Raw genomic sequence first — 17,581 nt, 5'->3', positions numbered from 1 at the left:
ATTTTTAAATGTTGTTTTATTTAACCTTTATTTAACTCGGCAAGTCAATTTAGAGCCAATTCTTATTTGCAATGACACTATTTGTGTATCCTAGGCGATGTCTGTGACCGAGTCGAAGGAGAGTATCCTGGGGGGAATGTTGAAGGTGCTGCTCCATAGCATGGCCTGTAACCAGAGTGCCCTCTACCTCCAGCACTGCTTTGCTACACAGAGGGCTCTTGTCTCCAAGGTCAGAATTGACTTCCTGTCTACAATCGTGTTGGTATCTTCCATCGAGGAGTTGCACCTTTTTAAAGAGATTTTGTGAGGTCGATTTGTAAAATGTCTGCGTACTGTCATAGTATTGCCTGTTTATCATACTTACGTACATTTCTGTGTGTGTGTGTGTGTGTGTGTGTGTGTGTGTAGTTCCCAGAGCTGCTGTTCGAGGAGGAGACAGAGCAGTGTGCAGACCTGTGTCTGCGTCTACTGAGGAACTGTAGCAGCAGTATTGGCACCATCAGATCCCATGCCTCCGCTTCGCTCTACCTGCTCATGAGGCAGAACTTTGAGATCGGCAACGTAAGTACAACGTCAGGACAACGCACAGCAAACACGGACACATAAGAGTACTGTCTACCTGCCCGCTACCAATTTCCAATACAACTGTTGATCCCTTTAGGGGTCATTGAGTCGTTATTGATGAAACACAGGAGAAGGATTGTACGTCTTGTACATATTCCACATGTAACATATGTTCCTCCTTTTCAGGACAGGTTCCATTGTCCATGTAGGTGTTCTATGTTCTGGCCATTTCTCTGACTGGCCCTCCTCCTTTTTGTAGAATTTTGCCCGGGTGAAGATGCAGGCGACCATGTCCTTGTCTTCTCTGGTGGGAACGTCTCAGAACATCAACGAGGAATTCCTCCGGCGTTCCCTGAAGACCATCTTGACCTACGGCGAGGAAGACCTGGGACTCCGGGAGACCACCTTCCCTGACCGGTTAACCGCAGCAGACATGCTGGATGTCAATAGATTAGTACGGACTTACTGACATTTAACCCTTTTTAGTCATTGTGGTACAAAGCAGTGGTAGTACTTGTTCAATATATAAAAGTGCTTTAATATACAACACACACAAAAACCTGATGAAAATGTCATCAGAAAATGGCTGGTAGGAAAGGAAATACCTTGTCCAATCACGTGAGAGGATGATGTCACCTTATTACCCATGCTTCATGTTTCTATCTTTTGTGTGTACTTTAGGTCCAGGATCTGGTGTTCAACCTGCACATGATCCTGTCTGATACAGTCAAGATGAAGGAGCACCAGGAGGACCCAGAGATGCTCATAGACCTCATGTACAGGTATGGAACACACACACACACGCACACACACACATTGAACTTTTCTTCCAGGTGTTGCTGCGTCTGTGTCCAGGATCGCTAAGGGTTACCAGACGTCTCCAGATCTGCGTCTGACGTGGATGCAGAACATGGCGGGTAAACACTCTGAGAGGACCAATCACGCGGAGGCAGCCCAGTGTCTGGTGCACAGCGTGGCCCTGGTGGCGGAATACCTCAGCATGCTGGAGGACCGCAAGTACCTGCCGGTCGGCTGTGTCACCTTCCAGGTGAGGACAGGGGAAAATACTATTTTAGGACTGTAGATTTGACTAGGAAATCATCCTGGAGAGACATGGTACTGCAGGTTTAGTCCTAGCTCAGTGCCATCACAACTGACTCCAATTTATCAACTGAATATACAGAGTAAGATGTTGTAAAGAAAAAGTCATACCACGATTAATCCATTAGAGTGTTATGTCTGTGTCTAAATAATGAGTGACCATGTGTGACTCGTCTTTCTCCGTTTCAGAACGTCTCTTCCAACGTGCTGGAGGAGTCTGCCGTGTCTGACGACGTGGTGTCTCCCGATGAGGAGGGTATCTGCTCGGGGAAATACTTCACAGAGGCTGGCCTAGTGGGGCTGCTGGATCAGGCTGCTTCCTCCTTCTCCCTGGTGAGACTCTGAGAAAGAACTACTGCACTTAAGATAGACCAGAGGCAGTCCACAGCTGGTTTATCTGTGACACATGGAGCGTTGTCAAGGCTTAATCTAACCACTCATAGGAATAAATACTTCACATAACCAGACCTGGGTCAAATACTTAAGATGCACTTAATCATTTTTGCCTGGTATAGTGGAACCAATGGAATAGTCCCAAAAGTGCAAGCCCCAAGCTAAATCAAGCGCACCTCAATACTTTCAATACATTTTCCCAGGCTGGTATATACGAGGCGGTGAATGAGGTGTACAAGGTCCTGATCCCCATCCACGAGGCCAACCGGGACGCCAAGAAGTTGGCCACCATACATGGTAAACTACAGGAAGCTTTTGGCAAAATCGTGCACCAGGTAAATCCACATGCTTTTATCTAGCTCTTGCCCTATACATACTGTAGGTGTAGAGAACTGACAGACAGGACTGTTACGTGCCCAACAGACACTGTTACGTGCCCCACCTCTGTGTGGAGGTCGTTTAGGACTGCTTGTCTGTGGATCTTACCCGTGCATGTCTGTGATTCTGGGACAGAGAAACACGTACTGTGACGTGTGTATTAGGAGCATGGACCCACTAGTGCAATGCCCTATTGTCTGTTGGAGGCATTGCAGGAAAGAGCATGCCAAATATGTACACTCTCAGACCGACAGTCACTGCAGTGTACCAACGTGACTGTAAACGTGTTGATATTGTGTTTTCTTTGTCACCACAGAGCACTGGCTGGGAGGTAGGTCCTAATGGTTCCTGCTTGGCCTGCTCATTTACTTTTTGTCTCTACTTCATATTTATTATTTGCTAGTTGTGTTGCTCTCTGCTGCTATGTTACATTATACTGTACCATCCATTAACATCTACCTAGACTGGGTGCTGTCCGTTTGTCCCTCCGTCCAACCAACTGTGGGACTGCTGATGCCATGTGACGGGCAGCAACCCTCCTCCTCTTCCTCCTCATTCTCCTTTCCTCTTCTGCTCTGTCTGCGGAAGAGGTTGTTTTAACGTGACCGTTTTGGCAGGCCATGCATGGGAGCCCCAGTGTGATACTAATGGCAAGTCTTGGTGAATGAGGGCTTCACCTACTTGCACCCCTGTCTTGTCAGACCGTCTCTCATCAACAACAAACTGTCTGGTCTGGTCGGGCGTCAACACTGGTCTGGTCGGGCGTCAACATCTGGTCTGTTGCTCGCTCGACTGTTGTCACAACTCATCTCACAGGGTTCGATTTTAGTCAGATATTCGTGCTGAGGATACACTCCTCCAGGTTGTTCTCTCGATACACACTCCCACAAACCAGTGCCCTTTTGTAATAGAACAAATGAACCACAAACTATTGCAAACTTGCCTTTGCCATATGCAGTTTCAAATGGATCCACATTCGGTTAAGAAACGTTGAATTTCAAGAGGGTGCAAGTCCAAGGATTTTGGACTGGATTGTTAGATTTGTCCCACCTCAAAGTGAAATGTTCTCCCTTTTTTATTTGGAAAAAGACAAACTAAATCGACCCCTGAGTTCCTTCATTCATACTGCTGCTGCTGTTATTAACTGGTATTAACCTGGTGTGTTGCATGACAAGGACAGAACACTCCTCATTTTTCTCCTGAGGGAACTTAAGGACTGGGAGTACAGCTCCCTGAATGTTTCCAGGGAAGGTGGAGCTCCATCACCACCATGACTCTGCATTCTCTTTTTTTGCTCTCTTATCTCCCCCTCTCTCCTTTCACCTCCCTTTACTTCACCCTGTCTTTCTCTGCATGTGTCGTGTGTTCTTAAAGTCAAAAGGAATAGTTTGGGTTTTGGTGGTTGCTGTCTATTCTATTTGCCTTGGTTTGTGTTGTTCTTGTGGTGTTCTTGTTTAGTTTCTCTAATGAATTACCTGGAATCCTGATTAAAATGTGTTCTTGTTTTCTCCTTTTGATTTCCCTGGTTGCCATGTCGACCCCTCCTTCCCACTTTACTAATTGTGTGTTGTGGTAAGTTTCTAGTTTGAGGATTACTTTATTTCTGTTACTTTTTTGAAGGGGAATGTACTGCAATGAACCACTGACAAACAACCACTGAGCCAAATGGCAGAGCAACTGATCACAGGAAGATATGCTATGTATTTCACTCTGTGCTATATACCTATATTGCCAAGGCCATGTAAGTTAAGATAATTGTTCAATGCAACCAATAGGAGCAGTACTGGGAGCTTGCAGCCTTGAGTTGATCTGGTTGGGCTCAGTCCTGACCTGTTTCTGTACAGCCACGTATATATCCTCCTCCCCCTCTTCACACACACACACACACACACACACACACACACACACACACACACACACACACACACACACACACACACACACACACACACACACACACACACACACACATACCACACCGACACACACCCGTTTTCCTTAGCTGCTCCACTCCTTCCTGAAAAACTACAGAGCTCTCTGCTTTACCCAGCGCCTGTTCATTTCATTTCGCTCTGTCCATCCTCATTCATCTGCCAGTTTAAAGGCTTGGGTACCGGGCCATCTGGACCTGAGACCGTGACAGACTTTTTACACGTGTACTCAAATCAAGACAGATGTTATTGGTCACACACACACACACATATTTATCAGCTGTTATTGCGGGTGTAGCGAAATGCTTGTGTTCCCAGCTCCAACGGCGCAGTGGTATCTAACCATTCACACGTCAACACCCAGAAATACATACTGTTTCTAGGCCATTGGACATATTCCAATCTGATCAGCGATAACACATCATTGGTCAACGTGGTCATTGATAGAGCCTCTGAAAGTTGTTTGTTTATTCAAACATTTACATTAGCCTAATAACGGTGTCTATTACGCTATAGGTCGTTGGTCTGTGTTCATATTTGGTGTTGCGATTGAAGTGTTTGCTGATGATGAGAACTTGGAACTTGATGGTTTCACTGAGTTGGATGGATTTCAGCTAATGGCTAATGTATCAATAGTCTGGCTCAGACATAATCAGACTCACCATCCACGGGGTTATTACCGTGCTTTATCCTTACACTTCTGATGACATTCGGTGTAAAAGCAACATGTTTTTGTTCAAGTAGCATGCATGCATGCATGCGCTTATATTTTACATTTGCCCACGTAAAACATGTTTTCTGTCTCACAGGATGGGAAGAGAATGTTTGGTACTTACTTCAGAGTCGGATTTTACGGCTCTAAATTTGGGGACTTGGACGAGCAGGAGTTTGTGTACAAAGAGCCTGCCATCACCAAGCTAGCAGAGGTCTCACACCGACTCGAGGTAAATGGAAGTTTGTCTCAAACTATCTTTTGGTTATTTTTTTCCAATTAGGCCACTGTTGATAACAGTCCTGAAATGTTTCGCATGTCAGCAGTCAAGCTTTCAAGATGTTGGACTTTCAAGATGGAAAGTGTCTCTTGCTACAGTACATTATGTTTTGGGACCGTGTCAACAGTGGACTAATGAAAGAAATACCAAAAGATTGTTTTTCAGTGGATTTTTCCTTTAGGTAATGGTCTCTTCTCAGTTTGTGAAATGGTCTCGGTCTACTCTGTGAGAGAGCTGGAGCACCGAGTGTGTCCTGTGTGTTTGATCTCTTAGGGGTTTTATGGCGAGCGCTATGGGGAAGACCAGGTGGAAGTCATTAAGGACTCCAATCTAGTGGACAAGTGTAAACTGGACCCAAATAAGGTGCGTGTGGCGGTGGGGGAGAGGGTTTGTGGATAAAGATGTAATTCCAAATAATCACTTATTTGAATATTCATTTAGGTTATTTGAAGGCTATTGGTTATTAATTGGTTATTTATGTGTATTATGGTTCATGTTGGTAAAACATCATGTTAACCAGGTGTCACTGTGTGTCTTTACTGTGTCCAGGCTTATGTCCAGATCACATACGTGGAGCCGTACTTTGACACCTATGAAATGAAGGACCGCATCACGTACTTCGACAAGAACTACAACCTGCGTCGCTTTGTCTACTGCACGCCGTTCACGCTGGACGGGTGTGCGCACGGGGATCTGCACGATCAGTTCAAGCGCACAACCATCCTGACCACTTCCCACGCCTTCCCCTACATCAAGACCCGCATCAACATCATCCACAAAGAAGAGGTGAGGCACTGGCACGTCATCTGACGCCGTGCGCCACATGCTACTTTTACATGAAATTCACGATACATCTCATAGAGTGACCATTACAGCGATGTTCTTACTGACAATCATTCGTATGAAAAACAGGCATATACAGTGGGGAGAACAAGTATTTGATACACTGCCGATTTTGCAGGTTTTCCTACTTACAAAGCATGTAGAGGTCTGTAATTTTTATCATAGGTACAATTGAACTGTGAGAGACGGAATCTAAAACAAAAATCAAGAAAATCACATTTGTATGATTTTTAAGTAATTCATTTGCATTTTATTGCATGACTTTAGTATTTGATCACCTACCAACCAGTAAGAATTCCGGCTCTCACAGACCTGTTAGTTTTTCTTGAAGAAGCCCTCCTGTTCTCCACTCATTACCTGTATTAACTGCACCTGTTTGAACTCGTTACCTGTATAAAAGACACCTGTCCACACACTCAATCAAACAGACTCCAACCTCTCCACAATGGAGAGGTTGGACCTCTCCAAGACCAGAGAGCTATGTAAGGACATAAGGCATATAATTGTAGACCTGCACAAGGCTGGGATGGGCTACAGGACCATAGGCAAGCAGCTTGGTGAGAGGGCAACAACTGTTGGTGCAATTATTAGAAAATTGAAGACGTTCAATCACCCTCGGTCTGGGGCTCCATGCCAGATCTCACCTCGTGGGGCATCAATGATCATGAGGAAGGTGAGGGATCAGCCCAGAACTACACGGCAGGACCTGGTCAATGACCTGAAGAGAGCTAGGACCACAGTCTCAAAGAAAACCATTAGTAACACACTACGCCGTCATGGATTAAAATCCTGCAGCGCACGAAAGGTCCCCCTGGTCAAGCCAGCGCATGTCCAGCCCCGTCTGAAGTTTGCCAATGACCATCTGGATGATCCAGAGGAGGAATGGGAGAAGGTCATGTGGTCTGATGAGACAAAAATATAGCTTTTTGGTCTAAACTCAACTCGCCGTGTTTGGAGGAAGAAGAATGATGAGTACAACCCTAAGAACACCATCCCAACCGTGAAGCATGGAGGGGGAAACATCATTCTTTGGGGATGCTTTCTGCAAAAGGGACAGGACGGCTGCACCGTATTGATGGGGCCATGTATCGCGAGATCTTGGCCAACAGCCTCCTTCCCTCAGTAAGAGCATTGAAGATGGGTCGTGGCTGGGTCTTCCAGGATGACAACGACCCGAAACACACAGCCAGGGCAACTAAGGAGTGGCTCCGTAAGAAGCATCTCAAGGTCCTGGAGTGGCCTAGCCAGTCTCCAGACCTGAACCCAATAGAAAATCGTTGGAGGGAGCTGAAAGTCCGTATTGCCCAGCGACAGCCCTGAAACCTGAAGGATCTGGAGAAGGTCTGTATGGAGGAGTGGGCCAAAATCCCTGCTGCAGTGTGTGCAAACATGGTCAAGAACTACAGGAAACGTATGATCTCTGTAATTGCAACAAAGGTTTCTGTACCAAATATTAGGTTCTGCTTTTCTGATGTATCAAATACTTATGTCATGCAATAAAATGCTAATTAATTACTTAAAAATCATACAAATCTGATTTTCTGGATTTTTGTTTTAGATTCCGTCTCTCACAGTTGAAGTGTACCTATGATAAAAAAATGGACCTCTACATGCTTTGTAAGTAGGAAAAGCTGCAAAATCGGCAGTGTATCAAAAACTTGTTCTCCCCACTGTATCCCTGTCTGTTAATTTTAAATATTGAAGCAATTTTCTCTCGTCTGCTTTCTCCATCTGATCGTCAATCCCTGTCTCTCTGACCCTGTGTTAGATCAGCTCCATGCCCATTGAGGTGGCCATAGAGGATATGCAGAAGAAGACCCAGGAGCTGGCCGTCGCCACTCACCAGGACCCCTCCGATGCCAAGATGCTGCAAATGGTCCTGCAGGGGTCTATGGGGACCACCGTCAACCAGGGACCTCTGGAAGTGGTCCAGGTGTTCCTTTCAGAGATCCCCAGTGACCCTAAACTCTACAGACACTACAACAAACTACGCCTCTGCTTCAAAGACTTCACAAAGAGGTGAAGTACCAATTTCCGCTCTAGAGGTCAATAAAGTTTATTCAATTTAAAGTACTGTTGTTTGTAAATCAAGATTATGGACTCCAATTCCCTGTGCTGTATGCAACAGGTCTTATTGAAGTCCAGTGCTCTACTCACACCTGTCCTATTCTCCTCCATACAGGTGTGAAGATGCCCTCCGTAAGAACAAGAGTCTAATTGGTCCAGACCAGAAGGAGTACCAGAGGGAGTTGGAGAGGAACTACCATCGTCTGAAGGAGGCGCTACAGCCACTCATCTGCAGAAAGATACCCCAGCTTTATAAACCTGTGCTGCAGGTCACAGGTGTGTGTGTATGTTGACAAGCAGGAACATGCTTGTGAACATTAGAAACGGTTTAACTTTAAACTAGGGGTGTGCCGATCTCGTCATACTGGAAATTTGGAGTCGTATCCATTTTATCACACTTGATACTTATCAGATTTACTCTTGATCGGAAAACCCGGACGTGCGCTTTAAATGCTGGTAAAGTCTAAACCTCATGTGCACATTATTGCGCTATCACTCAGAGTGCATCATTATGTTCCTTGTCATGGAATTATTAGAATCAAAAGGAGAGACTTGTACATTTCTTCAAAACAAGTAAACGTTCTTATTTAATTACTGCAGTAGTGGAGCTTGTCTACAAGCCCCCCCCACCCATAGGTGATACGTTGAGCCCAACCAGCAGGACTAAGCCACAGCATTTTATAGCAAAGTCCATCCTCCTGGATGTTCATGACAAACAACAGATGTATGGAATGGGTCACAAGGTTAAGATTCGTATGAAAGATGCTAATAATTCACAGCAAAGGCTATCCGCTGTCGAGACTTTTCTCGTTGTGTAGAAACCAGTCTGGCCCCACCAACTCAATACTGGAGCCATCTACCCATGGTAACCCAGTACAGAAACGGTAACTCATGTGGAATGCGGTCTTGTTAGGTTCATCACCCAAAGACCTGGTAAATCTTCTGTCAGCATTAAAGCTCCCAGAGGCCCATCCTCAGTAGAACACACATAGATGAAAGTGTTCTGAGAACCCCCCTTATTCTGTTGCATAAAACAACCATTTGATGCAATAACAGTATTATAACATAATCTTGCAATTTTCTCCACCATGTCCTTCATTCATTCACCCACATTGTTAAATGACCCCGACAGAGGAAAATGCACATGATTTACTTAGTCCTATTCAATTATCAACGAAATAGGCTAATAAATAGCCTAATGTATGGCTGGCTACTAGTGTCTGCATTTATTCCAGACACAGATTTAAATGAAGGTAGGCTAATTCTCTTGCCTCTGTATATTGTTTCACTTTTGAGAGGAGCAAAACTTCTCTCTACTGACACTTATGCCACAACATTTGTATAATAAAAATAAACAACATTTGTAATTTTATTTTCTAATGATCTGTCGCTCGGTAAAACTTTTCACTGACTTGTTGATGCTCGATTCAAAATGTAACAAAGTGGATGATTTATAATAATGCATATAGAATGTAAGTGTAGCCTACATATGAAATGGTGTTTCTGGTCTAGCAGTTACATGAAACTATGCTATTATATATTCAGTATTTTGGGCTTATGTAGAATACTGATGAATCATTAAGTGATCTTGCGAGACATTGATTCACCTTAAGTTTTACACTTTATTAAACAAGCACCATTACGAGAAGTGACGAAGCATCGCTCCGGTGCGATCTGGTCGATCTACACCCCTTTATAATAGAATGTGTCGGTCTACGAGAGGATCTCCGAGAAACTCCTCATTTAGATATATTTGTCATCTTCATTTACACGGTTTTGGCTGCACCCTTCGGCAACACACTATCACAATAAATGTAGGTCTACATTTCAAAGGAAAAAACTATCTCACCTGGGATTAGAAGCCTGACTGTGAGCTATCTGTCCAACTGTTTTACTGACATTGATTAGCAGATGGTGCTGTGTGACTTCTGTTAACGACGCTCATGGGGGAAAAAGGTTATGGTCACGTCAACGCTTTTAATTGGCCGATACAATATTTGTCACAGGAAAAATCATGTCCAGCTGGTGTTTTTAGCATAGGGATAAGTATGCCAGGTTATCTGATAGGGAAAAGCTAACAAGTAGCGTTATATCACGTGCAACTCTGGCAACAAATGTTTTTTGAGAAATAGAAACAGTTTAAATGTAAACTGCTTCTAATGTTCACAACTCTTTCTTTGGAGTGTTTATGTTAATTTGGACGTATGAAGTACTCCTATTGCATATGTTTTGTCATGCATTCCCCTCCACATAAATATGATTTCCTGCTTTTGCTTCTGTTAAATGCAGCAAACGGACAGCTTCACCAGGTAGTTTGGTATTCTGTGATTTGGAATCACCTCTGTAAAACTGTCTGCACTTGGTCTCTACTGGGTGTAAGGTTATATGCATGGCCAATCTGGTATGGCTTGGCTTCTCCATATTTCACTGACTTTGCATTCTGTGTTCTTTTTTTTCCACAGGGATTCCTTCAGCAGAATGAGTCTCCGCAAGCTTGAACTTTGAAGATGAAGAACATTTTTTAATTAAGAATCATTGCCTTAGTTTATTCATGTGTAAAGACCGAGTCAGCATTCCCGATAGCGAGCAGAAGGAAAGCTAAAGGAGTGTTACCACGAACTCGGTACGTCATACACATGTCTTGATCTTACGACGTATAATGTCAAATCTGTATTCCTATTTCATGTGTGCACTTTTTTTATTTACTGTGTATCAATGCATTTTACGACTTGAATGTTTTAATATTTAATCAAAAATTGGAAGGAAAGAAAACAAAATATGTATCTATTTATCATCATGCTTTCTAATTTTAGCTACATTTTAGCTACAAATGTTTTAAACATTGACATTGAATAGTTATGTCTTTTTTTTGTTTACTATTTTACTAAATAAATATTTTAATGTCCAAATTGGTGAGTACTGTTCTTTGAAGACGAAAAAGACAATCTTGAAGAACTCTTGGGCAAACAAAGAAAAGCTTTGTATATGCTGGTGTTTTATTAAATGTACAAGAGAATCTAAAAATTAGGAGGAGCGAGAAGTATAAAATGTGTGGGAATAATTCACATGCAAAAGAATCTACTCTGGACTTTTCTGGTTTCAAAACCAAACCATTTATTTTAAATCTTTAGAATATAATATTTTTGACAGCGGGGAAAAGATTAATAGAAACGATGTTTTACATATGTTACAACTTTATTGCTTATAGTAAGTCATCATTCAGATATGATCTTTCATAGGGCCAGAACTTGTTAACTGGAATGAGGTACTGCTGTTGGACAGAACTTCACAAGAAAACATCCAATGTAGGCTATATCCATGATGCAAAAACATGTCTTCTTCAATACGATGTTGTACTAGCATTTTGTAAAGTGATTGGCTAGGTATTTATTGACTGCTTGAATGTATTTATACAATTTTGTACAAAATAATAAATCGACCAAGAAATGTTATTTTCTACACGTGCAAAAGTTATTCCACCAAGAATTAGACCGAAATGGTCACCTTTATCTGTATCTAACTGAACTTAAACATTATGGACAAACTGAGCAGCTTATTTCTGACGGTCCAACAGTATTTGAAGGCATGGAGCCAGTGTTTTCCCTAAGTAAAGCTATGGACTTCCCGGACCGTGGGGGCTTAAAATAAGGTTGCCTAATGAGCTGTATTTTGGTGGCCTCTGGTACGTTATAATGACTTGATTCCATCTAAAATACACAGTTGTGGTACTGTGTAGAAAGACATGGCAATTTACAATTTTAAATTACTGCAAATGTATACGAATTCAGTGTATTATTAGTTATTTTGGATGTTGTCTAGGCCTATATGAAATGACTGGTTTAAAGTCTTACATGCAGTAAAACTGTATGACATGAATTACTGTGTCCGTAGGAACCAGGGCTATCGCTCAATGCAAGCCATTTCGATCTACAGTGTCCACAGATGGTTTTATAAGCGGAAATGTCGGGTTGGATCCGGTACCAGTAACCACGCAGGTCCCCAAAACGGGACCTGACATCTAAGAGGTTTATACAACAGAAAAATGTGTTAAACATCTTGGAAAAAAAGGTTACATAAAAAAATAAAAAGTTTATATATTTCTGACTTCACAGAATATTTATTTTTATCGTTGTCATATTTGGAACAGAATAAGTCTCTCTCCGCTACCTATTGTTCCTGCAGTGAGGAGTCACCATCTTCATTGAATGCGTTCATAATTTATCTGCAGATTAACAGCCAAAAAGGTTACCAGTATGCAAATTAGGGAGGCAAATCAACAGCTCGCTCCAATGTGATTCGGTGGGCTACACTGAGTATGGTTTACATGCAGACAATAATGCGATTATTGTGGGTAGACAGATTAAATACATTTGATTAAAATGTTTAAATACTTGGCAAGAAGAACGATACCCCTAATAATCCTGTTTACATGCATAGCCACGGGAAGTAGGGGTGTTGCAGACCCCCCCCCCCCCCCCAAAAGATTATTACCAAAAAAAAAGTGTTTTTCACTGAGCCTTTTCTAGTCCTGTGTTAGCGGACCGATATAGCCACCTGTAGCGTGGGCAAAAAAGGTCAGCATCTACACCACCAAACTACTTACATGGACACATCAGCAAATGGCCAATCAAAATAAACGTTCTACCACAACGACCATGCAATTTTTGGGAAGCATATTTGATTCGGAGTTTGGACATAACGTTTGTATGTGAAAACTATTCTACTAAGCATTAATTTAGTTGTTCCAAACTCACTTCGCAAGCTCTAAAGAGGGGGGCTTGCTCGGCTGGTGTAAGCAGGTCAAATACACTACTGGAACGCCGATTTAAGTTGTTTTCATGTCCTAACAATTTGAAAGATTGCTCAGAAAAACAGGTTTTAATCTGCGTATTCTTACTTAAATCGGTGTAAGGTCAAAATTGAAGATAAACTGAGTAAGGTGTTTACATGACTTCTGCATAATCTTCCTACTGCCATATGATTCATTTCAAATTATTAGTGTGCATGTAAACATACTCAATCAATGACGAATCTCTCTCTTTAGCGTCACTGTCTGCCATGTCCTGATATGGGCTTCATATCCTAGGGAAATACAAACAAGATATTTTGTTTACTTGTCTTGGTGGGATACCATGGACATACAACTACATTGTATGATTTATGAATGGTAAAGGGATGTAGTAGATTGACTTCATTCACAGTAGCAAAAAATCACCGGGGGAAGCCAATCCAGGAAGAAAATACAATCTATGTTTTGTGATAATTGCGTTGTTTGTTCTATAACCTGTTCGTTCATTTGCCTTGCAACTGTGATATAGGCCTAAGGCTGATGCAATAAGAAGACAGTAAGAGAGTAAATTCAACCACACCTTTGTTTCATCACAAAACCGGAGCAACCTCTGTCCACAAAGCATATTGCATTTAATAAACATTTACATGACCTACAGCATGGTTAAGCAAGGTAATGTTTCTGACATTTTTGAGACCATTAAACAACTATTAATTTAGAACTTTGGAGAATTAATGGAAGTCGCAAAGAGAACAGGAGCTGCCGCCACTATTCCAGCACCACTTCAACATGCAAACTTGCAAATCACCTATGCTTAGTCTAATAGTGTCAACTAAAAGATACCAAAAACGATTTAGTCCAATCAAAGTAAGGCGTGTGTGTTGTGTGTGCGAGCAAAGTAGAAAAAAAACATGTTGCTCACTGTAGAGAAAAGACACTTTTAGATTTTGTTATCCTAGGCTACCTGGTTAAAATAAATACTTGCTAATAACTTCCTTTAATGGGCAACGATGCACCAGGCCAACTAGTTAACTTTAGCCTACTACATCTACACTGAACAAAAATATAAACACAACATGTAAAGTGTTGGTCCCATGTTTCATGAGCTGAAATAAAAGATCCCAGAAATCTTCCATACGCACCAAAAGCTTGTTTCTCAAATTTTGTGCACAAATGTTTACATCCATGTTAGTGAGCGTTTCTCCTTTGACAGGTGTGGTATATTAAACAGCATGATCATTACACAGGTGCACCAGTTTTGAGGGGGGCAAGCAATCGGAACGTTAAGGACTGTTTAAAGGCACCATCGACAGGTTATAAACATCAGTGACAGAAGGAGTACCAGCATGTCAACCAGGCTGCATTTCAAGAAAGAGGGGAGGAAAGAAGACTTGGGGAATCAGGGAACATACTTAGTTTGATCACCCACACCAGTGGTGGATTTAGGTATGGGCGGCATGGGGCACCCACACAATTTTTGGGGGGAATGATGACATTTGCACGATCGGTTTTCTATCGCTCATTTGCACGTCATGTCAATGATATCATGTCACAGCGTGGGACTGTGGGTCAATTAACCTTGTCGGAGTGGGCGCCCTGATTCTAGTTTGTGAGCTAGGCAGGCTACTGCCTGGGAAGGTCTCCCATTCAGAAGAAGTATGTGATTGGGCGGGGTTGGTTGACCTCAGGTCTCCCTACTGGAAGCCCGAGGTAGGGGGGAGCGGGGGAATCTATCAAATAGAGCACCTCTAACTTTGTACAGTACTAATGCAATTAGCCAAATTAGTCACACTATGAAATGCTACCAAATTAACCACAATTAATTCATAATACTGTGAATATATATAGTTTCGGGTGGGGGGGGGGGGTTCGCCCAGGGAGCCATACAAACTACAACCGCCACTGACCCACACACATACAAAGTGGTGTCCCTGGTGGATGACCCTCCTGTAAAATAACAGGTATGGAGTAGATGTCGAGCAGGCTCTCAGGAAGTCCTCAAAAAAAGCACTTCATCAAAGAGCATCCACTTCCCCTCATTCTGCAGCAGGCTGCTCAGGGCCTGCTCCGTAGACACCCCACCTCCAGCCCCCTCGCACCCAGTCACCAGGACCTCCTCAGCCTCCTCCTTTATCCCTCCATTACTACTGTGTCCCGGGGCCCTGGAAATCAGTCTGGATCATCTGGTGGTGATGTTCTCTGTCCCAGTAGAAGCTGCCTTGTCTGGGTTGGCTGTCTGCTTGTTGCTCCCAAAGTCGTAGCTGGACAGGCTCCTCTGGCCCCCCCAGCAGTACCACCCCCTCTGAGGCCTTCTTGGCCCCCAGCTTGATGTTTATAGTGGTGCTAGCAGAGTTGGCGTTAGCAGAACCATTTTGTCCTTTACCATTGAGACTAAGACACTTCCCCTTCATCATAATCCAACACCTCTTCCTTGGGTTGCAGACCATGCAATTTCCCACCACACTCCTCTTCCTCTCCGCTCTGCTTCTCATCCCCCTCGGGCAGGTGGACCTTGGTGTCCTTGCTGTCCATCATCCTGATGTAGGTGGTGTACCGTCCGCTGGAGATGGTGACAGCGCTGTGAATGACCACAGCAAACAGGTGGTAGTGCTGCCCTCCAGTGGCTGAGGGGTGCATGCACCACTCCTCCAGAGAGCGCTTGAAAGGGTCCTTCCTGAACAACACACAGAGAGAGAGAGAGAGAGAGAGAGAGAGAGAGAGCGTCAGTTTACACATGCTGAGTAGCTTGAGACACAGAGGTTACAAAGATGGTTGCAAAACAAACACTGAGTTAATCTAAACACACACTGAACCTTTACGCCGTCCTTTTTTCGTCAGATCGACCAAGTACTGTAGTATAATGTGGTGTTGCGCTTCTGTGTTATATTATATCTGATTGTGTGTTGAAGTTGTATGTAAGTGGCAAAGTATCCATCCACTAACTAGAGTAAGTGCAAAACCAAGCAGACTTGAGACAGGGGGCATTATAAAGGACAGAGAAGCACTTGAGGTGGATGGTGACGACCTCTGGGGGGGGTTATCAAACGGGAGACTCCTCTCAGCCTCAGTGTAGTGGTGGCAGGTCTCACAGAGGTACTCTCCTACCATCCTCTCCACCGAGGCAAACTTGGAGATGGCCCACTTCAGAGTTTTCAGATCCAGCTTGGGGTCAGGGGAGACTGGAGGGGTGGAGAGCAGAGCAGAGGAGAGGGTGAGATGGTTGTAAATATGAGGGGATATACATTGTGGTTGTTTGGGCTGATATTTGAAACCGCTTGTTTAAGTGGTGACTGTTCATGTATGTGTGACCATGTGCTAACGTGTGTGCGTGTGTGGTAGAGTCTCTAGGCTGCAGGTTTGCCGTATAAACAAGAACCCTGTGTGAGTGTGTGTACATATAGTAACACCCCTCACATTCCGAGCTATTGTCTGGGCTGCGGTGTTCGTCCGCCTGCACTGGGGCACTGATGTCCTGGAAGTCTTCTCTCCTCTCAGCGTGACTCACATTCCAGACAGCGTGTCCTCAACACCAGAGGGCCCTGGAACAAACGCTCCATCAGGTCCACACACAGGCACTCTGGACAGGGGAGAGGAAAAGAGGAGAGTCCGGATTCAACATAGTAATAGACAAAAATGTGACAGACAGGACACGGTCGATGAAGTGGATTTCCAACGACATGTACTCGGCTAAGACCTCACTTTCAGCTTTCTCCTCCGCTTCCTCTCTTACTTTCTCCTGAGGGTTTGTCCTGTGTTCCCCACCGTTCTCCTGAGGTTGGCTACTCTGCGTCTCCTCCTGGTCAGGTTCGGCTGTCTCCCTCCTGTGTGGCAGCTAATCCATCCCATGCTCGTGAACTTAGAGAAGACACTGGGCTGCTTCCCTGAGGACAGCCAAGCTCAGCTTCTGAAGTTTTGGCCTGCTCCTCTGTTGCAGTTTGTTTTGCTGCCCACAGTGGTGGCAGTGTCTGGCTTGACCTCTGACATCATCATCTTGGTCACCCTTCTGTTCCTTCCTGATGGTCTATGAGGCCTCCTGCATGTTGTGCTGTAGGTAGCCCTCGTATTTGGGATTCAGCTGAATGTAAAACACTAATCAGACTCAGTCAAATATTGAATTGAATATTTATTAATACAAGTTATTCACATTGAGAATCCTTTTTTTTTAGACTTCTAAAAGAGACATCAAGTGCCTACCCCTCTCAGCAGTCAGGGGGTCCAGAAGAGGTGGTGCCGATTCACATGGAGTTGCTGGATAGTTTCCACAGTTTGATCACCTGAATGGAACAGCTCCAGTCCAGCTACCTAGTCCACCCTGACAAGTTCACTGAAGGGGAGCTGGCCAAGCCTCCACACAAACTAGTCAACACACTCAGTTCAGACCCCAGCCCTAGAGCAAGGCCCCACAATACTGGGTCACATTCATTAGGTAAAGTGTTTCAGAATGTTCTGATATAATGGTTGTGTAAAATGGAGAATGTACTTTAATGTATAGACAGAGCAGTTTCACTTTTTTTTATACATGT

General features: G+C 43.7%; 1 protein-coding gene and 1 pseudogene across 1 annotated transcript in view; one reads left to right on the top strand and one right to left on the bottom strand.

Annotated features, from left to right (window-relative positions):
* LOC135556846 (dedicator of cytokinesis protein 7-like) overlaps window positions 1–11,712 on the top strand; it is an 87,549-nt gene extending 75,837 nt beyond the window's left edge. Inside the window, 15 exon segments of the mRNA XM_064990277.1 lie at window positions 95–229; window positions 409–561; window positions 824–1,018; window positions 1,246–1,346; window positions 1,420–1,612; window positions 1,855–1,998; window positions 2,262–2,393; window positions 2,753–2,767; window positions 5,186–5,311; window positions 5,633–5,722; window positions 5,909–6,145; window positions 7,971–8,221; window positions 8,385–8,545; window positions 10,559–10,578; window positions 10,732–11,712. Coding sequence (XP_064846349.1) covers window positions 95–229; window positions 409–561; window positions 824–1,018; window positions 1,246–1,346; window positions 1,420–1,612; window positions 1,855–1,998; window positions 2,262–2,393; window positions 2,753–2,767; window positions 5,186–5,311; window positions 5,633–5,722; window positions 5,909–6,145; window positions 7,971–8,221; window positions 8,385–8,545; window positions 10,559–10,578; window positions 10,732–10,767 — 1,989 coding nt within the window. The 3' untranslated portion in view covers window positions 10,768–11,712.
* Window positions 11,713–13,589: 1,877 nt separating this feature from the next.
* On the bottom strand, window positions 13,590–16,952 carry LOC135556844 (ubiquitin carboxyl-terminal hydrolase 1-like; annotated as a pseudogene).
* Window positions 16,953–17,581: the final 629 nt, after the last annotated feature.

This window comes from Oncorhynchus masou, chromosome 15, assembly GCF_036934945.1.
Source record: "Oncorhynchus masou masou isolate Uvic2021 chromosome 15, UVic_Omas_1.1, whole genome shotgun sequence".
In the NCBI taxonomy this organism is placed as follows: domain Eukaryota; kingdom Metazoa; phylum Chordata; class Actinopteri; order Salmoniformes; family Salmonidae; genus Oncorhynchus; species Oncorhynchus masou.
This window is presented reverse-complemented; position numbering and strand designations above follow the sequence as displayed.